The following is a 19,473-nucleotide window of genomic DNA, read 5'->3' as shown; positions in this document are numbered from 1 at the left end:
CCCTCAGTTTATGCCTTCCTTTTGCAGGTTAACCTCTTCCCTACAGGTATGTGGGCGCTGATACATTCATTGATGGTGGCTGTTGAAGGGCCGGGAAGGAATTTCCCTGCATTGGCAGGTTTTGCCTTTCCCATAGGAAAATGCCACAACTTTGGCGGTTTTAGGCCTTGGGCAGAATCCTTTAGTCTATCTTCCCTATATGTGGGTGTGGGTGTGAAGCGGTGACCCACAACCCCCCTGCGGCGCCAATCCCAGGGTTCCCCATTAAAGGGGTTGTAATGGGGGGAGTCACTGGCCATACGCCGTTAGGTTATCAGTGCTCTCCCCTGCGTTGTGGAAAAATGGGGGGCGGGCTCTCTGCCAGTGGCGTAGCGTGGGGGGTGCAGGGGGGGCCGGCCGCACCGGGCGCAACATCTGGGGTTAGGGCAAATCCACGGGTTAGGGGGCGCAAATCCATGGGTTAGGGGGCGCAAATCCATGGGTTAGGGGGCGCAAATTACTTGCCTTGCCCCGGGTGCTGACAACCCACGCTACGCCACTGCTCTCTGCTTAAACATACATTTTCCAGAGCCAGCTCAATCCCCACACAGTTTGGATAACCCTGATGTTCCCCAGATCCCCGCCGGGGGACTGGGAGGGATAAATGCACCATGCCTAAGCCAAGATCTCCCTACACCTGAAAGTTTAATAAAGTTGTGGCCAATTTTAATCCCATAAGACGTTGTTATGGATCATTATTCCACCCAGGTGTCACCTGGGGTTGGGGGGGTCTCTGCCTGACCACGCAATAACTTTTACACGGTGTACTTGCACTTGCTAGATTAAGCATAAAAGGCAGGCAGGTGTTACTAATGTTACTAATATGTATACATATATTTGTGTCTAAGGGGGAATCTAAACAGTTCCCAAATCAGTTTTGTCTTAATAGCAAACACAGTACATAAAGAGTTGACTTGTAATATGTCCGTGTTTCAGTGCTCATCTTTTCTCTTTCCAAAATAGATTTTATCTCGAACAACTGCAAACAAAGTAAATAAAGAGTCCCCTTGTGTTATACCGGGTATTACTTATGTTACTAATATGTATTACATAGGATTGTATCTAAGGGGGAATCTATTCAAATATAACAAATGTTCTGAAAATGCTGTTTTTTAAAAATAAAATAAATTGAATTTTCCATAAGGCTCACCATCACAATCTGGTATCACATTGTATATTGCACTTAAAAATACAACAGGTTTCAATTTCATCTGCATAGCTTAGTCCTGATGTATAATTTTTATTAAATTTTCTGTTTTACAATTTAGAATATTCACTTTAGAAAACTTAAAATATCAGCAATTTCCCTTCTTTTCTGTCCATGGTTCATTTTGCATAACATAAATCTCTGAATATTTTACATAAACTAGACCATTCAATGTTCCATTATTACATCTATCCAAACTTGTTTACACTGTTGAATTTATCTAAATGCTGCCAAGTTTCCAAGTGTACACAATTTCCCCTCATATATTCAATAAACATTTCCCAATCTACTCAGAGTTAAATACCATCTGTGAATCAATTGTACACAGTTATTTCCCATATATTCAATGAACGTTTTCCAATCTTCTCTAAGCGTATGTTCTTCTTGTTCTCTTATTCTATATGTTAGGTCTGCAAGCTGTGAATATTCCATCAATTTAGGTTGAGATTCTTTAGCTGGGATCTCACTCATTTTCCATTTTGGGGCTAACAAAACATGGGCTGCAGCAGTAGTGGCATAGATAAAAAAAAAATTCGACAGCTGGAATTTCCATCTGAATTTTCCCCTACAAAAAGGACTCTGGGTTTGGGTTTTTTTCGGGAAAGTGCTTTAAAACATTTTTTCCAATTCATTATATATTTCCCCCCAAAACTCTTTTACCTTCTTACTGGTTCACCACATATGAAAAAAACATATCCTTGACCTCACTGCATCTCCAGCACTTATCTGATCAGTCTTATACATATTAGCAAGCCTTCTCATAATTATGTACCATCTGGAAATCAGTTTCAAGTAGTTCCCCTTCAAGGTATAACATGCTGTAAACTTCAGATCGCTTTTTCAAAGTTTTCCCCAGAGATTAAAATCTAGATTGTGTCCTATATCTATCGCCCAGCATGTCATAGAGGCTTTGACAAGCTCGCCTTTTGTTTCCCAACCTAATAACAGATTGTACATTTTGGATAAAAGTTTTTCTTTGTTTTGTATAAGTTCTTTTTCAAATTGTGAACTTTGGTCCAAGAAAGCATTTTTCCTATCTGTTTTAAACATTTCCTGTAACTGACGATATTGTAGCCCTTCCGTAACATGGTTCCTTACACTTTCCATTGATTTCAGCTCAGGTTCCCCCTCTCTGAAATGCAGCAATTCCCTGTAAGCTGCCCATTGTCTATCCATATTAACTCTCTTAATTGTAATAGCCTCAATAGGAGATAGCCATGAAGGTGTTTTCCTTTCCAGCATATTTTTACATTTCTCCCAAACTCTATACAAATTCTTCCTTATAATATGGTTCATAAAACTTTCATATATCTTCGCCTTCCCATACTAGAAGCATCCATTTTTCTCTGACTGAACATGGACTTAGGAGACTCAAAGTCCCATGGGGAGTGGGGCAGCAAAAGCCAAACCCCAATGTCCACATCACCTACTCGATTTAGCCCATGTCTCTTCTCCTCACCTTTGGAAACAGGTAACCAAGGCTTTGTTCCCTCAAATCTACATGTGAATTTTGATGTGTGAGGAATTCTGGGCTGCTCCCTCCACATGGCTGCTCCAGCTGTGCTCACACAACCTATGCTAAGTTATCTACCTGGGTGAACCCCCTTCATCCGCCTTCCCCATTAAAATCCAGGAATTTCCAACAGGGCTGGGTAGTGCTATAATACAGCAATGTGTGGCTAAGCCCCCTCTGCCTGGCTGCATTGAGCTGATCTCATCAACTCGGGTGTTTTATAGATCACCAGCGGCCTCTAGAGTTGTTTACTAAAATGCCACCTGTTCCAGTTGTCAGGATTCATGCCCCAAAGGCTCCAGCGCTGTGCCTGTGCAGTTGTTAGCAGAATAGCAGCTCCAAGAAGGTGTAAGGTTCAGTCACGATGCAGTACATTCATTAGTAAGAGTTTACCAAGCCAAAAATAAGCTTGACAGTTCAACACCAGGTCCCTGGAAGGGAAATCTCTTCATAATCCAGTAGCAGCAAAATATATTGGTAAATGAAAATGTACTATGTACTCCAAGTAAATGAAAATCTATCCAGAATAAGGGATTGAAAGAACAGTAGAGAAAGTAAGAATCACCTGAGACGCCATCGGACTGCATTTATAGGCAGCCCAGAAGCAGTTGGACCTTGAAAGATAGAGAACAAGTGACGCCATTTGAGCTGCATGTCTGTTCCCTTGAAAACCTTGGAACCTTAGAAATCTTCCAGACACACTAGAAGATTCTGGAACACTTCTATAAGCTTCTATGGCTTCTGCCAACTTCTGGACTTCAGAGATGCCATTATACCTCACATCAGTATGTCATAGCCTGGTTAGGAGATCAGGACAGAGAACAAGGAGGGCTGTTCTTTTGTGTCCCCTCCCCCCACAGAACACAAAGTTAATGCTTGGATTTTGTCACTGCTTAATGACAACTTCTTAATGAGATGACTTTGAAGGGGGGTTCCTTCCAGCTCTACAATTCTACAATTCTTTGAAAGAAGAAGAAGAAGAAGAAGAAGAAGAAGAAGAAGAAGAAGAAGAAGAAGAAGAAGAAGAAGAAGGAGAAGAAGAAGAAAGGCGGCATTTTTTCATCTCCGCCAAGCTAAGCAGTTGGCCCCTTATCTCTCTCGCCCTGACCTAGCCACTGTGATCCACGCGACAGTCACCTCCAGACTGGATTATTGTAAATTGCTCTACGTGGGGCTGCCCTTGAGACTGACCCAGAAACTCCAGCGGGTGCAGAATGCTGCAGTGAGACTCCTTATGGGGTCTTCACTGCGAGATCACATTCACCTGGTGCTATACTAGCTGCACTGGCTCCCGGTGGAGTACAGGATCAGGTTTAAGGTGCTGGTTTTAACCTTTAAAGCCCTATACGGCCTAGGACCCTTGTACCTATAGGACCGCCTCTCCTGGTATGTCCCACAGAGGAACCTACGGTCTGCAAATAAAAACATCCTGAAGGTCCCAGGCCTCAGAGAGGTTAGGCTGGCCTCAACTAGAGCCAGGGCTTTTTCGGCTGCGGCTCCAATCTGGTGGAACCCTCTGTCACAAGAGACTAGGGCCCTGCGGGACTTGACATCTTTCCGCAGGGCCTGCAAGACAGAGCTGTTCCACCAGGCCTTTGGTCAGGGCACAGCCTGACTCCCTCCTCTGGCAATCTGCACAGAATTTTGCTTAACGGTTGCCATCAATTTGATTTTAATTAATTTTTATAATGAAATGTTTTTAGAATGTTGGATTATTTGATTGTTAGCTGCCCTGAGCCCAGCTTCGGCTGGGGAGGGCGGGATATAAATAAAATTTATTATTATTATTATTATTATTATTATTATTATTATTATTATTATGAAGAAGAAGAAGAAGAAGAAGAGTTTGATCTTGATACCCAGCCTTTCACTCACCCTAAGGAGTCTCAAAGCGGCTAACATTCTCCTTTCCCTTCCTCCCCCACAACAAACACTCTGTGAGGTGAGTGGGGCTGAGAGACTTCAGAGAAGTGTGACTGGCCCAAGGTCACCCAGCAGCTGCATGTGGAGGAGCGGAGACGCGAACCCAGTTCACCAGATTACGAGTCCACCGCTCTCAACCACTACACCACACTAACTGCCAGAGACCAGCAGTTCTCGCTACACACCATAAGGCTGCTAGAGACCAGTAGTTGAGGAAACATCTCTGTGGCCAGGCATGTATAGGTATATGTTCGCTATTCCAGCTGTGCTCCCGCGGCCTAGGCTAAGTTATCTCCGTCTATGAATCCCCTTTACCAATTTTCCCTCATGAATCAAGGCAGTGAAGGTAGCAATAAAATAATTGCAACTCAAGGCAAAGTGGGGGTCACAGGGTGGCCATTGCAAGGCAATAGGAATCAGCCTTTTTAAAAATGAAAACTCAATTCCAGTGAAAAGTCCCTCCTCTGAAGACAGAGTATGATAGCAGCTGCCTTTTTCAGCAAGAGGTTTTTGTCGCACTTCCCCATCTGCCTGTGTCACTGTGAGCTGTGTTGCTGTCCCACACCTGGCAGTAATAATCGGCCTCATCCTCTGCTCGGGCTTTGGCAATGCTCAGTATGGCTGTGTTGCCGGAGTTGGTGCCAGAGAATCGGTCCGAGATCCCAGTGGGCCTGAGATCATCGTAATACATTAGCAGTACAGGGGCCTGGCTGGGTTTCTGCTGGTACCACTGCACATTCTTCCCACCAATGTTGCTCCCGGAACAAGTCATTTGGACATCTCGTCCCAGAGACACGGACACTGATGGGGGCTGCGTCAACACATACTGGGCCAAAGATCCTGAAAGAGAAAAAGGAAAAAATATCTCATGATATGTTAGACTCCTCTTTGGTCTGCCGCACAGAAGAAAGAAAGCAAAGCACACTTTTTTCTCTCCTACCTGAGAAATAAGTGAGGAAGAGGCAGGCCCAGAGCATGATGGGAACGCAGAGGAGCTCTCCTTCCATAAGCAGAAAGGTGTTTGCTTCAGACCCGTCTCTCTGCTCTCTTAAATCTATTCAATCTTGTGACCCAGCCCTACATTCAAATCATTTCCCTTGAAAACGCAGCACACCCTCCTCTCCACCCCTGGGGATAAAATGCATGCTATTGCACTGTAGAAAATGAAGGGTGAACACATTTGGGGGGAGGGGTATCTTGTGGGAATTAAACTTTGCTTCCCATTTACAGAGTTATGTGGAAGAGAGACAGGGTATATTGCCCTTTTAGTTACTTCCCTTTTCCCTCTTATAAAAACTTCCCAAGACACTCTCTCTTGTAAAGTTGAAATAACAAATGACCTTTGCTTGGTGTACTTGCACTTGATAGATTTAAACATAAAAGACAGGCAGGTATTACTTATGTTACTAATGACCTCTCCCCGCATAAAACGGGGGGCAACCTTTGCGTGGACACACGCAGCCGCTAGATCTGGAGCGGCTTCATCAACATAGGCTTGGCTTTGCCTTCCCTCAGGTGGGATACCTGGAGGTCTCCTCCTACCTCAGTCAGTTTTCCAATCCCACCTGGGGGAAGCGTTGCCAAAGAGATCAGGTCAGGTAGGGGAGGGATTACCTGCCCACACAATAGAGGGAGGATCTTACCTGGGAATCCTCACATGGCTCCAGAGCTTCTCCCACCCTACCCACCCTCAGTTAATGCCTTATTTTGCAGGTTAACTTTTCTTCACAGGTATGCGGGCGCTGCTACGTTAAGGTCGCTGTCAAAGGGCCGGAAAGGAATTTCCCTGCATTGGCAGGTTTCGCCTTTCCCGTAGCAAAACGTCACAACTTTGGCGGTATCAGGCCTTGGGCGGAATCCTTTTGTCCATCTTCCTCTTTGCAGCGGCGATACCAGGATTCCCCGTTAAAGGGGATTTTGAGGGGAGGCCTTGACTGTGCGCCAAGAGGTCGTCATTGCTCTCCCCTGCGGCGGCGGCGTAACGGGGGCGTCTATCTCTACTTGAACATATGTTCTCCAGAGCCTGCCCACCCCACCCCCACACTGGATAACCCTGATGCTCCGTAGGTCCCCGGCTGGGGACTGGGGAGGGATAACGCCCAATGCCTGAGCCAAGGTCTACCCACATTTGAAATTTAATAAAGTTGTGGCCAATTTAATCCCATAGCACGTTGTCTTGAGTCGTTATTCCACATGACGGGGGGCGGGGCGCTCGGGATGTGGGGGACTCCGCCTGTCCACGCAATGCACTCAAGGGGGAAACAATCAAACAGAACACCAAATGCACTCCAAAGAACAGAAACCAAAGTGAATGAAACTTTTTTTAAAAAAGGAAATAAATGAGGAAATGAAATTATTCTATTCACGCACTTGCACATTCTTTTCCGACTCTTTTTGTCTGCAGAAGGTGTACTTGTACCTGATATATTTGCTGCATTCATGCCAATCTGAGCATGAGTGAACATAAAGCATCAGACATGTAGCCATGCTTAGTGAACATTCTCCTGCTTCACTTCACATTGCAGGTGCAAGCGGGACCAGGTGCTCTCAGAACCACTAATCTGCCAAAAATAGACCAACATCTCCCCTTAAAGGTTAAAGCTGGAAAAGCAGTCATCGTATAGCTATGCTCAACATGAACAGGAAGGTTATATAATATGAAAACCAATGCTGGTATTCAGTGCTCAAGCAGTTGGAGTAAGACCATGGTTTTCCAGAACACATTTGACTGATATGGCCTGGTTTTTAGATCTTGCAGATATCGAATAGAAACTTGACTGTGGACTCAGCTTTTGTTGTTTAGTCGTTTAGTCGTGTCCAAATCTTTGTGACCCCATGGACCAGAGCACGCCAGGCACTCCTGTCTTCCACTGTCTCCCGCAGTTTGCTCAAACTCATGTTAGTAGCTTTCAGATCACTGTCCAACCATCTCGTCCTCTGTCGTCCCCTTCTCCTTGTGCCCTCCATCTTTCCCAACATCAGGGTCTTTTCCAGGGAGTCTTCTCTTCTCATGAGGTGGCCAAAGTATTGGAGCCACAGCTTCAGGATCTGTCCTTCCAGTGAGCACTCAGGGCTGATTTCCTTAAGAATGGATAGGTTTGATCTTCTTGCAGTCCATGGGACTCTCAAGAGTCTCCTCCAGCACCATCATTCAAAAGCATCAACTCTTCAACAATCAGCCTTCTTATAGTCCAGCTCTCACTTCCATGCATCACTACTGGGAAAACCATAGCTTTAACGGACTTTTGTCAGCAAGGTGATGTCTCTGCTTTTTAAGATGCTGTCTAGGTTTGTCATTGCTTTTCTCCCAAGAAGCAGGCATCTTTTAATTTCATGACTGCTGTCACCATCTGCAGTGATCATGGAGCCCAAGAAAGTAAAATCTCTCACTGCCTCCATTTCATCAATTATATTTTTATAACTGCATCATAAACATACAACACCAGATGGCGCTGTAGAGCTATGACCTGTCACCAATGGGATTTTCCATTATGAGCTTTTATAATGTGTTTTCCTGTACTGATTTTTTAATGTGTATAGATCCAGCACATCTGGTCAGTGATGCTATCAGGGCTGAACTATGAAACATATCCAGGGCTCACTTAGTTGGTTTCAACCTGCCACAAACCTCATGGAGGAAGTTTGAAGGCAGCACCTGTAGAGGAGGTGATGATGATGGTGAATGAGGAAGTGGGAGAGACAGGGGATGGAGATTCACTCGGGACAATGCCATTATCCAAGAGGCTGGGTTCTATAGGCTCTCTCTGTAAAGATTGAAATAAAAAAGGATGGTATGTATTGTGACTTCACCAATAGAAATGTACTTTTATGTAGTTTCATGTATTTATATAATAAAGTATTATCGTCTTCTCTCTTCAACAGGGCAGGAGGGGTGTCCTGCAGCAGTAAATAAAGATCACCTCCTGGGTGCTTCTGTTTGAATAGATCAGTCTCTGTCTATTTTATATTCCCACCCAGATAATAGACTTGATGGTATATTTCCATAAAGAATTTTTCTATAAAGAGCATGAGCCACAACCCATTCCAGATACACACTTGGCTACTTGAGCAACCCAGAATGTGTGATTAGGCAGGAATATTGTGCATGTGCACTTATTTCACCACATGTGTAAGACCCAAGCCAAATGCATTTCGGTTAATGAACTCTTATTTCATTTTGCTGTCCTTCAAGCCTGTCCCTTCCCAGGGAGAAGAACTGTCACTTTCAGGCTCGAGCTGTTTTGAATTCATCACTCTACAGAGGAGGAGTGAAGGTTTTTGTCTCAGTTCCCCATCAGATTGCACCACTGTGGAACTGGAACTTGCTACCAGAGCTCTCATAAGCACAACAGAAATAAACGGCCTCGTCTTCATCCTGGATGTTAGTGATGGTTAAATAGCCAGTGTTCCCTGAATAAGAACCTGTGAACCGATCTGGGATCCCTTCTCCCCGGATGTTGGTATGATAGAACACGAAGCGAGGAGCCTGGCCAGCTTTCTGTTGATACCAGTGAAAGCTGCCCCAGCTTCCACCGCTACTTTTAGAACAGGAGAGTTTAATTGCTTGGCCCGGGGAGACAGACTCGGAGGCTGCCTGAGTCAATGTCGGCTGTGAAGCAACACCTTTGCAGAAAGAAAAAGAAAAACCGATGCATCACTCTCTGCTCCTTAATATCACAAACGTATTATGTTTCTGTGCTAAATAGAGAAACAGCTTTGTTGCTATCCCATTAGACCACATAACCCATACCTGAGCAGGAAGTGAGAAAAATGAAGAGAATAAGGATCTGGCCCATGGTGAAATTCAAAAAGATGATGAGTCCTAGAGACAAACAGCTCTCTAATCTATAAGAGAGAAAGGGGACACTTGTCTCTTATATACCTCAGGAGCTGAGGGATAATCTATCATGCAAATATATCTGAACCCATTGGCTTTTCTGGAGACATTATGAAGAACTGTGATGAAGTTCTCTCAGATGACCACAGAACAGGTTTTGCATGAAGGGCGTGACCTGTTGTACAAAAATAAGAGTCACATCTGCTCAGCTTTGCCTCTGGTACACACACACACATACACACACACACACACACACCCCACTGGCAGACGGCCCCCGGAAAGTTCCCCTTGGAGGAAGGGGTGTGATTTGTGAAGAGTCATGATGTCAGGGACTGGCTAGATGAAGAAGAATGGTGGGAGGCTATAGCCGGGGAGCACCTCAGGGAAGCATCATCGTGGGAAGTCTCCAAGCCAGGAGAATGGTGGTGGGACACAGAACACAGATCAGAGGAAGAAGGGTTGTGCCGATAGGTTGTGGAGAGCCCACTGTCTACCAGCTCCATCTGGTACACAGACTGAGTCTCTACCTGCCCACAGACTGTCTCACCAGAGTGGTGCATGCTCTGGTTATCTCCCGCTTGGACTACTGCCATGCGCTCTACGTGGGGCTACCTTTGAAGGTGACCCAGAAACTATAATTAATCCAGAATGTGGCAGCTAGACTGGTGACTGGGAATAGTCGCCAAGATCCTATAGCACCGGTCCTGAAAGACCTACATTGGCTCCCAGTACATTTTCAAGCACCATTCAAAGTGTTGGTGCTGCCCTTTAAAGCCCTAAACGGCCTTGGCCCAGTATACTTGAAGGAGCATCTCCACCCCCATCGCTCAGCCCAGACACTGAACTCTAGCTCCGAGGGCCTTCTGGCGGTTTCCTCACTGCAAGAAGTGAAACTACAGGGAACCAGGCAGAGGGCCTTCTCAGTAGTGGCGCCTGCCCTGTTAAACGCCCTCCCATCAGATATCAAGGAAACAAACAACTATCTGACTTTTAGAAAGCATCTGAAGGAAGCCCTGTTTAGGGAAGTTTTTAATGTTTGATATCTTGTCGTGTTTTTAATATTCTGTTGGGAGCCGCCCAGAGTGGCTGGGGAAACCCAACCAGATGGGCAGGGTATAAATAATAAATTGTTGTTGTTGTTGTTACTATTTTGGTTTTCCTCTATGTACATAATAAAACAGTGCCATTCAGTTAGAAAAGAGTACTTGTAGCTCAAGCCTTATGCCCATTTTAATTGGTTATTTATTTTCCCCACAAGCGCTGCTTGTTCTACCAGTTTGTCAGAGAAGCGCCCTCTAAGTTCTTCCAGCATCTCAATATTCTGCCCTCCTCTTCCAGCAAAGCCCTTGCCCTCCTGCCCTAACCACTCCTGGCCAAGCTGTTCCTTTGAGGCTCAAACAAGTGATTGTGTGGTTCAGGTTTCCTGCTGCAGCGAGGAAGAGTGAAGCTTTCTGTCTCGGTTCCCCATCAGATTGCACCACTGTGGAACTTGAAGCCACCGGTGTCCTCCCAAACGCAACAGTAATAAACAGCCTCGTCTTCAGCCTGGAGGTTGGAGATAGTTAAATAGCCAGTGTTCCCAGAGACGGAGCCAGTGAACCGATCTGGGATCCCTTCTCCCCTGTCGCTGGTGCCGTAGAGCACAAAGCCAGGAGCTTCTCCAGGTTTCTGTTGATACCAGCGGAATGCACTCTTGCTGCTGCTACTTTTAGAGCAGGAGAGAATCAGGGTCTGGCCCAGAGTCCCAGATTCGGAGGCTGACTGAGTCAGTGTGTGCTGTGAACTGACACCTTTGTAAAGAAAAGGGGGAAAAAACAACAACTATGTATCATTTTCTGTTTCCTCAAATTTCAGAAAAAGTATTAATTCTGTTTTAGTGATAAATAAAGAAGACAAATAGCATGGTCACCAGCCCCATATTCCCTCCACAACCAGACCTGAGCAGTAACTGAGAAACACGAATAAAACACACAGCTTTGCCATGGTGGAAATCAATTTGAGGCTGAGGCTAAGAGGAATAAAGGTTCTCTAATCTAGCGGCACCTTCCTCCCCCTCTCTTAAATCCCACATGAAATGAAGAAAGACTTCTCATGCAAATATATCAACTCCCATTGGCTTTGCTAGGGGCAGGAAATATGATGAACTTCTAACGAAATAATTTTGCATGCGTTAGGCAGTTTAAAAGAAGAATGACATTTTGTTTAGAACGGGAGTGGGATCCAGAGGCTTAATGCGGCCCTCCAGCCTCTCTGCCTGGCCCTCGGGAACCTTCCAGACCTGACTAGAATATATAATTGAATGGTGAGAATGACCCTTGCTGCCCTGGCTGGAAAATCTCAAGGCAATCAAAAAATCCAATGTATCTCAAAGGATTAGGATCGTAGTGAAAATCTGGGCAATCTTTTTCTGCCACGTCTGAACTGTATGCTGCAACCTTTTGTTGCTTGTAAGTCTCACCTGTTGGGTATGCAAGTTCCATTCCTTGCCATATGAATGTACCAACACTCAGGAGAGACTATAGGCTTGTTCACACATGACACTGAACACAGGTACCAGCTGCCTCTAGGTAAAGGTAAAGGGACCCCTGACCATTAGGTCCAGTCGTGACCGACTCTGGGGTTGCGGTGCTCATCTCGCTTTACTGGCTGAGGGAGCCGGCATACAGCTTCCGGGTCATGTGGCCAGCATGACTAAGCCACTTCTGGCGAACCAGAGCAGCGCACGGAAACGCCGTTTACCTTCCTGCCAGAGTGGTACCTATTTATCTACTTACACTTTGAGGTGCTTTCGAACTGCTAGGTTGGCAGGAGCAGGGACTGAGCAACGGGAGCTCACCCCGTCGCGGGGATTCAAACTGCCGACCTTCTGACTGGCAAGTCCTAGGCTCTGTGGTTTAACCCACAGTGCCACCCGTGTCCCTCAGCTGCCTCTAGACATCTACAAATGTTGGTGTGTATGCTTCTTGATTCATACAGCTCAACTATTGTGTGCAGACTTTACACACATTGAATGTTGCATGTGAATAACTGTAGAGGTGTAATTAATTGTTTTCAGTCAGGATGTTAGGATAGCTAAATGGGCAATGTTTCCAGAGGTAGAACCTATGAACTGATCTGGAATCTCTTCTCCCCTGGTCCTGGCATCATAGAGCCCAAAGCAGGGACATTCTATAGTTCTCTGTTTATACCAATGAAAGCGAAGTCCTCAGTCCTCAGTGCAGTTGCATACAAGATCTGCAACAGCCCCAGGATCCTCTTCCAGTAGACCTACAAAATCTGTCCTCCTGCCCTAACTTTGAGCCTGTCCATGGTGAGGAGGAAGGGCTGTCACTTTCGGCCTCAATGAAGTTCCTGGGTGATTCAAGTTTCCTACTCTAGGGAGGAAGAGCAAAGGTTTTTGTCTCAGTTCCCCATCAGATTGTATCACTGTGGAACTTGGTAGTACCAGTGTACTCCCAGGCACCACAGTAATAAACGGCCTCATCTTCAGCCTGGGTGTTGGAGATGGTTAAAGAGCCAGTGTTCCCAGAGACAGAACCAGTGAACCGATCTGGGATCCCTTCTCCCCTGTCGCTGGTATGATAGAACGCAAAGCGAGGAGCCTGCCCAGCTTTCTGTTGATACCAGTGAAAGTTGCCCCAGCTTCCACTGCTACTTTTAGAACAGGAGAGTTTAATTGCTTGGCCCGGGGAGACAGACTCGGAGGCTGCCTGAGTCAATGTCAGCTGTGAAGCGACACCTTTGCAGAAAGAAAAAGAAAAACCAATGCATCACTCTCTGCTCCTTAATATCACAAACGTATTCTGTTTCTGTGCTAAATAGAGAAATAGCTGTTTGCTGTGAAAGGACACGTTTGCAAGGAGGAGGAAAATGATAAACACATGAATCATTTTCTGTATTTTCAAATATCATGGAAGTCAGCTTGGGGGGGGCATGATAAATACACATGAGAAATAGTTTTGCTGTAGGCTCATTAGCCCACCAGAACTGTACCTGAGCAGTAAGCGAGAAAGCTGACGAGAACAAGGACCCAGGCCATGATGAAAGTCAAAAGGAGGATGAGCCTCCGATGGGGGAAAAAATCTGTGTCTATTCTAGCTGCACATGTCCCCTCCTCTTTTGAATACCCCAGGAGCCGGGGAATAATTTGTCATGCAAATATGTCAATACCCATTGGCTTTTCTGGAGACATTATGAAGAAATGGGATGAAGTTCTGAAAAATTACCCTGGAACAGATTTTGCATGAAAGGGACCGTTTAAAAGAAGAGATAAGGTTCTATGTTTTGTCTGGGTTCTTTCTCAGGGCCACACTTTCAGAATAAAAAATTGCTCATGGCACCCTGATTTTTTTTTTATTGAAAAGAAATACATTGGAAACAAAAAAGAAACAAGTCCTAGCAGTGCTTGGTTTATAACAAAGAGCACAACTACTTTATAATATGCTCATGGGACATTCAGGAAGTGTAGCTACATAAGAACATGAATCATCCCCAAAATATAAATGAGCTTCTTATATATGTATCTTAAGTTTGTATATTGTGTAAGCTTGCTTTTGCTGGGTGATCTCATTTATATTAGGTCTACTTTGAGACAAACAGACTCTCAACTCCTCATGAACATAAAGAGGCTTTCCTACTCATGCTGAAATACTACCCCTCAATGAGGCCAAACTTAGCTTCACAAAATGTTTAGGGGTATGCATACCCCTGCGTACCCCCAGAAAAAAAGCACAGTGTGTGTGTGTGTGTGTGTGTGTGTGTGTGTGTGTAAAAACTCATACATGTATTTGTTGATCCTTCATTCATGCAAGGAAGAAGGATGATCATAATTCATGGGTATTTTCCTGACAGGCAAGAGCAGTCGAGGAAGGCTCAGATCAGGGATTGTTAGGGATGTGGCCTGGGTAATCTCCTCAGGGCCACATAGAGAGGACAGGAGGGCCACATCTGGCCCCAGGTTTGAGATTCCCCACCCCACAAACACAAACACACACACAAAGTGTTAGGTTATAAATCTGGATTGGGAAGGAAGAGTCTGTGCCAGACCTCATTCAGACTGCACACTTGACCTATCCAATAACCCAAAAAGTAGTATAAGTAGGCATAGGGAGAAATGTGATTCAATTTAGACTTAAATAAATGTCTCCACACCTGAGCTAAACACTACCATTCTCTTGAAATTTGCATTTCTGCGAATTTTGTAATGCATTTCACTGGTCAAGTAATGTGTAAAAAAACTTCATATGCTGGGGTCAAGTGTGCGTATAAATGCATGTGTTGGTGAAAATAGCAGGCAAAAGTGCATTTTATCTGGGGAAATTGTTTTGCAAAATGTGTATGAGGGGAAAATTAATTGCAAAAATGTTTGTATGAGGCGAATTTCAAACTGCGATGCTGATGAATTCTCATCAAGAAATGTTCACCAAACTTATGTGGAAATGTGGCAAAGTGAATTCGTTCTGGAGGGACTTAGTGCTGATATCGTGGTCTCCGGCTTTGCAGTTCCCCTATAATATTGTGGAACAATGTGTATTTTGTGCTGTTGGCTTTGACAACATTTTCTTTTTATTTGTCTCTTGATATACAGCTGCTTATTGAGTTCTATATGATGTGAACATACTGAGAAAATCTAGTAGTTATTTTACAGAGAGGGGGGGGGGAATGGAAAAAAAAAGAGGAAAGTAAAAGAAAGTGAAATTGATAGATTTGCCCATCTCTAAGGATAAGGTGCGGGTGGCGCTGTGGTTTAAACCACAGAGCCTAGGACTTGCCGATCAGAAGGTCAGCGGTTTGAATCCCTGCGACTGGGTGAGCTCCCATTGCTTGGTCCCTGCTCCTGCCAACCTAGCAGTTCGAAAGCACGTCAAAGTGCAAGTAGATAAATAGGTACCACTCTGGCGAGAAGGTAAACTGAGTTTCCGTGCGCTGCTCAGGTTCGCCAGAAGCGGCTTAGCCATGCTGGCCACATGACCCGGAAGCTGTACACCGGCTCCCTTGGCCAGTAAAGTGAGATGAGCGCCGCAACCCCAGAATCGGCCACAACTGGACCTAATGGTTGGGGTCCCTTTACCTTTAAGGATAAGGCAGTAAAAGTTGTCTATGGCCACTTGAGTTTTGTTCAGGATTTAGACCCAAACCAAACACACACATTTACCAAACTGTTATTTCACACTGCAGCTGCCTGGGTGTCTAGGGACTCTGTACTTCCCTCAAATGAAGAGATGCTGCATAAGCATCGCCCCCTTGTGTCTGAAACCTGGATCACAACATATTTGTATAATGTTTCACAATAAAGTTTAGACATTTAGCTTTCAATTTCCACAAAGGAAAGAAATTTCAGCTAATCATTGGGGGTAACCTCAGAATTGTAATAATAATAATAATAATAATAATAATAATAATAATAATAATAATAGATAAAGTACCCTTGGACAGTTAAGTCCAGTCGGGCCGAGGGAGCCGTCCTTTGTCCACAGACAGCTTTCCAGGTCATGTGACCAGCATGACTAAACTGCTTCTGGCTCAAAGGAACACCGTAATGGAAACCAGAGCACATGGAAATGCTGCTTTCAAACTGCTAGGTTGGCAGGAGCTGGGACGGAGCAATGGGAGCTCACTCCGTTGTGGGGATTCAAACTGCCAAACTTCTGATTGGGAAGCCCAAGACCACAGCGCCACCTGCGTCCCTGTATCACAATGGTAACAGCTGCTCAAGACTGAATCAGATGACCTTGGGAGATGATGGGAGACTTGGGAGACTATGGTGGCATTTAAGCTATGGACGGTAAGCTACCTGTCAGGAATGCTGAGGTTTGCAAGATTCTGGCATTCAGCAGAATTCCAAGCTCCCACCCAGAAGGTACTAAAAAAATAACAAATTTTGCCAGTGTTACACACCCTGATCAATCATGTCCTGTCGGCAGTTCCTTAAATAAAACCAATAAGACGCAAGGACAATACAGTGGTACCTTGGGTTAAGAACTTAATTCATTCTGGAGGTCCGTACTTAACTTGAAACTGTTCTTATCCTCAAGCAACACTTTAGCTAATGGGGCCTCCTGCTGCCGCCACGCCAGAGCCCGATTTCTGTTCTCATTCTGAAGCAAAGTCCTTAACCTGAAGCACTATTTCTGGGTTAGTGGAGTCTGTAACCTGAAGCGTATGTAACCAGAGGTACCACTGTAAACGGTACTGAAAACTATCAAAAGGCTAACTGAAAGCAGCCAAAACCCAGATTACAGCAGAACACCAGTAAATAGCATTAAAATCCCACAAGGGGAATCATAGGAGCCAACTCCTAGGGGCTGAAGTCCCTTCGCCCCCCCTCCAATAAAATGTTTGACTCCCCCCCCCCATTGATGGGCATTGCCATTCAAATGAGGTGTGTGTGTCGCATCTTGTGATCAGTTAGGCAGGGCTTACCTGCCCCCCACCATATTTTATTCAAGTTGGTACCCCTGAGGGGAATACAATATAGCCAGGAGGTTGGAAATTGCAAAGAAACAGTGTTTCCAGAGGTGGAATGAGTGAAACAATTTGTGGTCCCTCTCCCCCTGCTCTTGACATTATATAGAATATATAGTGATGATTCGGTCCAGCTCTCTTGTAAAAGTAGTGAAAGAAATTCCGTCTGTCAAGCGTCATTGCAGAAGATGGAGGTACTCAACCTCGGCAGTTGCCCCATCCCTGTCTTTCAGAGTACCCACAAAATCTATGCTCTTGCCCAAACCACTTAATGCTTGGCCCTGTCTAGGGAGAGGAGCTGACATTATTCATTCATTCATTCATTCATTCATTCATTTGGTTTTTCAGATTAACATTTTACAGTGACAAATCCAACATACAGTGGTACCTCAGGTTAAGTACTTAATTCGTTCCGGAGGTCCGTTCTTAACTTGAAACTGTTCTTAACCTGAAGACCACTTTAGCTAATGGGGCCTCCCGCTGCCGCCACGCCGCCGGAGCACGATTTCTGTTCTCATCCTGAAGCAAAGATCTTAACCTGAAGCACTATTTCTGGGTCTGGAGTCTGTAACCTGAAGCATATGTAACCTGAAGTGTATGTAACCTGAGGTACCACTGTATGCACAACTTGCAGACTTAGAGTAGAAGAACAAGAAGAACATACATTTAGAGAAGATTGGAAAAAGTTTGTTGAATATGTGGGAAATAACTGTGAACAGCTGAATATTTTATTCAGGTTGGCACCCCTGAATAGAATGTAATATAGCCAGGAGGTTGGAAATTGCAAATAAACAGTGTTCTCACAGGAGGGATGAGTGAGGCGGTTTGTGGTCCCTTTCCCCCTGTTGTTGGCCTTCCTGATTTCTGATTCTTCCAGTCATTTTAGCCATTTCGGCATAATCCAACTTGATCTGCCATTCTTCTCTGGTGTAAGTAAGCCCATGAGCGATCCTTGTTTGAAAACTCTAGGGGAAGTGTGAGAGAGAGGTTTTTGTATCAGTTCCCCATCAGATGGTACCATCGTGGAACACATTACTGCCTGTCACCCAGTCAAGACAGTAATAAACCGCCTCGTCTTCATCCTGGACATTGGAGATGGTTAAATAGTAAGTGTTCCCAGAGACAGAGGGAGTGAACCGATCCGGGATCCCGTCTCCCCGGGTGCTGGTAGCATAGAACACAAAACGGGGAGCCTGTCCACCTTTCTGTTGATACCAGCTATAATAAGCCAAGCTGCCACTACTTCTAGAGCAGGAGAGTTTGACAGTTTGACCCGGGAGCACAGACTCGGAGGCAGGCTGGATCAATGTTGTCTGCGATGTGACACCTTTGCAAAAAGAGAAGTCAAATAAAAGCACATGAATCATTTCCAGTGTTCTCAAATATTAGGAAAGACTATTGCAGAAGACAAATAGCTTTCTTGCTGGTACATGCATCATTTTCTGCACCCTCAGATTTCAGAAAATTATTATCTTCTTGTGAAAAGTAACAGAAGTCAAGACAAATAATACATTAGGTCTCCACAAACATACCTGAACAGTAAATGAGACATGAGATGAGAACAAGGATCCAGGCCATGGTGAATGTCAAAAGGAGGGTGGATCCCACAAACAGATCTCTAATCCTGTGGCACCTCCCTACCACCCTCTTAAATCACCTTGGAAATGAGGCACGAGCAATTATGCAAATACCTCGACACCCGTTGACCTTGCTAGAAAGAATATGAGGAAATACAGGAAACAACCAGCAGATGACCACAGAACAGATTTAGCATGAAGGGGGTGTTTTCACAGAAGATTGAAGCTTCTATGTATTGCTTAGGTCATGATTGGGGAGCTGTAGAACCAGGGGCTGAATATGGTCTCCCAAAATTATTATTATTAATATTACTATTACTATTATTATTATTATTACCTTCCCATCTGGCTGGGCTGCCCCAGCCACTCAGGGCAGCTAACAGTTTACATAAAGACATATGAAAATGTCAAAAATAAATTTTCCATTGCAGGGCTGTCTTCAGATGTCTTCTGAGAGTTATGTAGTTCTTTATCTCTTTGACATCTGATGGGAGGGCATTCCCGAGGCAGGGTGCCACTGTCAAGAAGGCCCTCTGCCTGGTTCCCTGTAACCTCACTTCTCGCAGTGAGGGAACCAGCAGAAGACCCTCGGAGGAAGACCTCAGTGTCCGGCCTGAGCAATGGATTGTGGAGAAGCTCTTTCAGATATTTCCTTTTGTGGCTCTCAGGACGTGCTCAGAACATGCCCTCTTCAGGCCACATGCCTCACTTTCATGGTGCTGTTGCCCCCAATGATTTTGCCTGGCTTGAACATATCCCTGAATGTTGATGATGCTTAATAATAATAATAATAATAATAATATGCAAACGTATTTAAGCACTCCTTGTTGAAAGAAGCCAACCCACCACCCTCCTTTCTCAGATTCTGGGACTCACAACAAAGGTGGGAATTAAGAAATAAAATCAGCTCCTG

General features: G+C 44.9%; 2 protein-coding genes and 1 gene segment (V, D, J or C); all 3 read right to left on the bottom strand.

Moving 5' to 3' along the window:
- Nucleotides 1-5,674, bottom strand: part of LOC310751314 (immunoglobulin lambda-1 light chain-like) — a 46,413-nt gene extending 40,739 nt beyond the window's left edge. The window contains exons 1-2 of the V gene segment in view: nucleotides 5,623-5,674; nucleotides 5,231-5,522 (exon numbers count right to left, since the gene is read on the bottom strand).
- Nucleotides 1-19,473, bottom strand: part of LOC310751335 (immunoglobulin lambda-1 light chain-like) — a 100,135-nt gene that overhangs the window by 50,333 nt on the left and 30,329 nt on the right. Inside the window, exons 1-2 of one of the 2 annotated variants that reach the window (XM_083590641.1) lie at nucleotides 11,457-11,517; nucleotides 11,007-11,309 (exon numbers count right to left, since the gene is read on the bottom strand). The exons of the other annotated variant lie outside the window; for it this stretch is intronic. Of the exons in view, the coding sequence (XP_083446767.1) occupies nucleotides 11,007-11,309; nucleotides 11,457-11,502 (349 nt within the window). The 5' untranslated portion in view covers nucleotides 11,503-11,517. Of the gene's footprint in view, nucleotides 1-11,006; nucleotides 11,310-11,456; nucleotides 11,518-19,473 lie in introns of those variants that run through there. 2 annotated transcript variants of the gene reach the window in all.
- LOC310751334 (immunoglobulin lambda-1 light chain-like) overlaps nucleotides 1-19,473 on the bottom strand; it is a 90,317-nt gene that overhangs the window by 58,325 nt on the left and 12,519 nt on the right. The window contains exons 1-2 of one of the 4 annotated variants that reach the window (XM_083590637.1): nucleotides 13,513-13,597; nucleotides 12,955-13,258 (exon numbers count right to left, since the gene is read on the bottom strand). The exons of 2 other annotated variants lie outside the window; for them this stretch is intronic. In XM_083590637.1, the coding sequence (XP_083446763.1) occupies nucleotides 12,955-13,258; nucleotides 13,513-13,558 (350 nt within the window). In that variant the 5' untranslated portion in view covers nucleotides 13,559-13,597. Of the gene's footprint in view, nucleotides 1-8,998; nucleotides 9,306-9,432; nucleotides 9,578-12,954; nucleotides 13,259-13,512; nucleotides 13,598-19,473 lie in introns of those variants that run through there. One more of the 4 variants, XM_083590636.1, reaches the window with a different exon arrangement.

The sequence above is a fragment of the Podarcis filfolensis genome (assembly GCF_964270895.1).
Source record: "Podarcis filfolensis genome assembly, chromosome: 16".
NCBI lineage: Eukaryota > Metazoa > Chordata > Lepidosauria > Squamata > Lacertidae > Podarcis > Podarcis filfolensis.
Note: the sequence above shows the minus strand (reverse complement) of the source record. Positions and strands in the feature narration are given on the sequence as shown.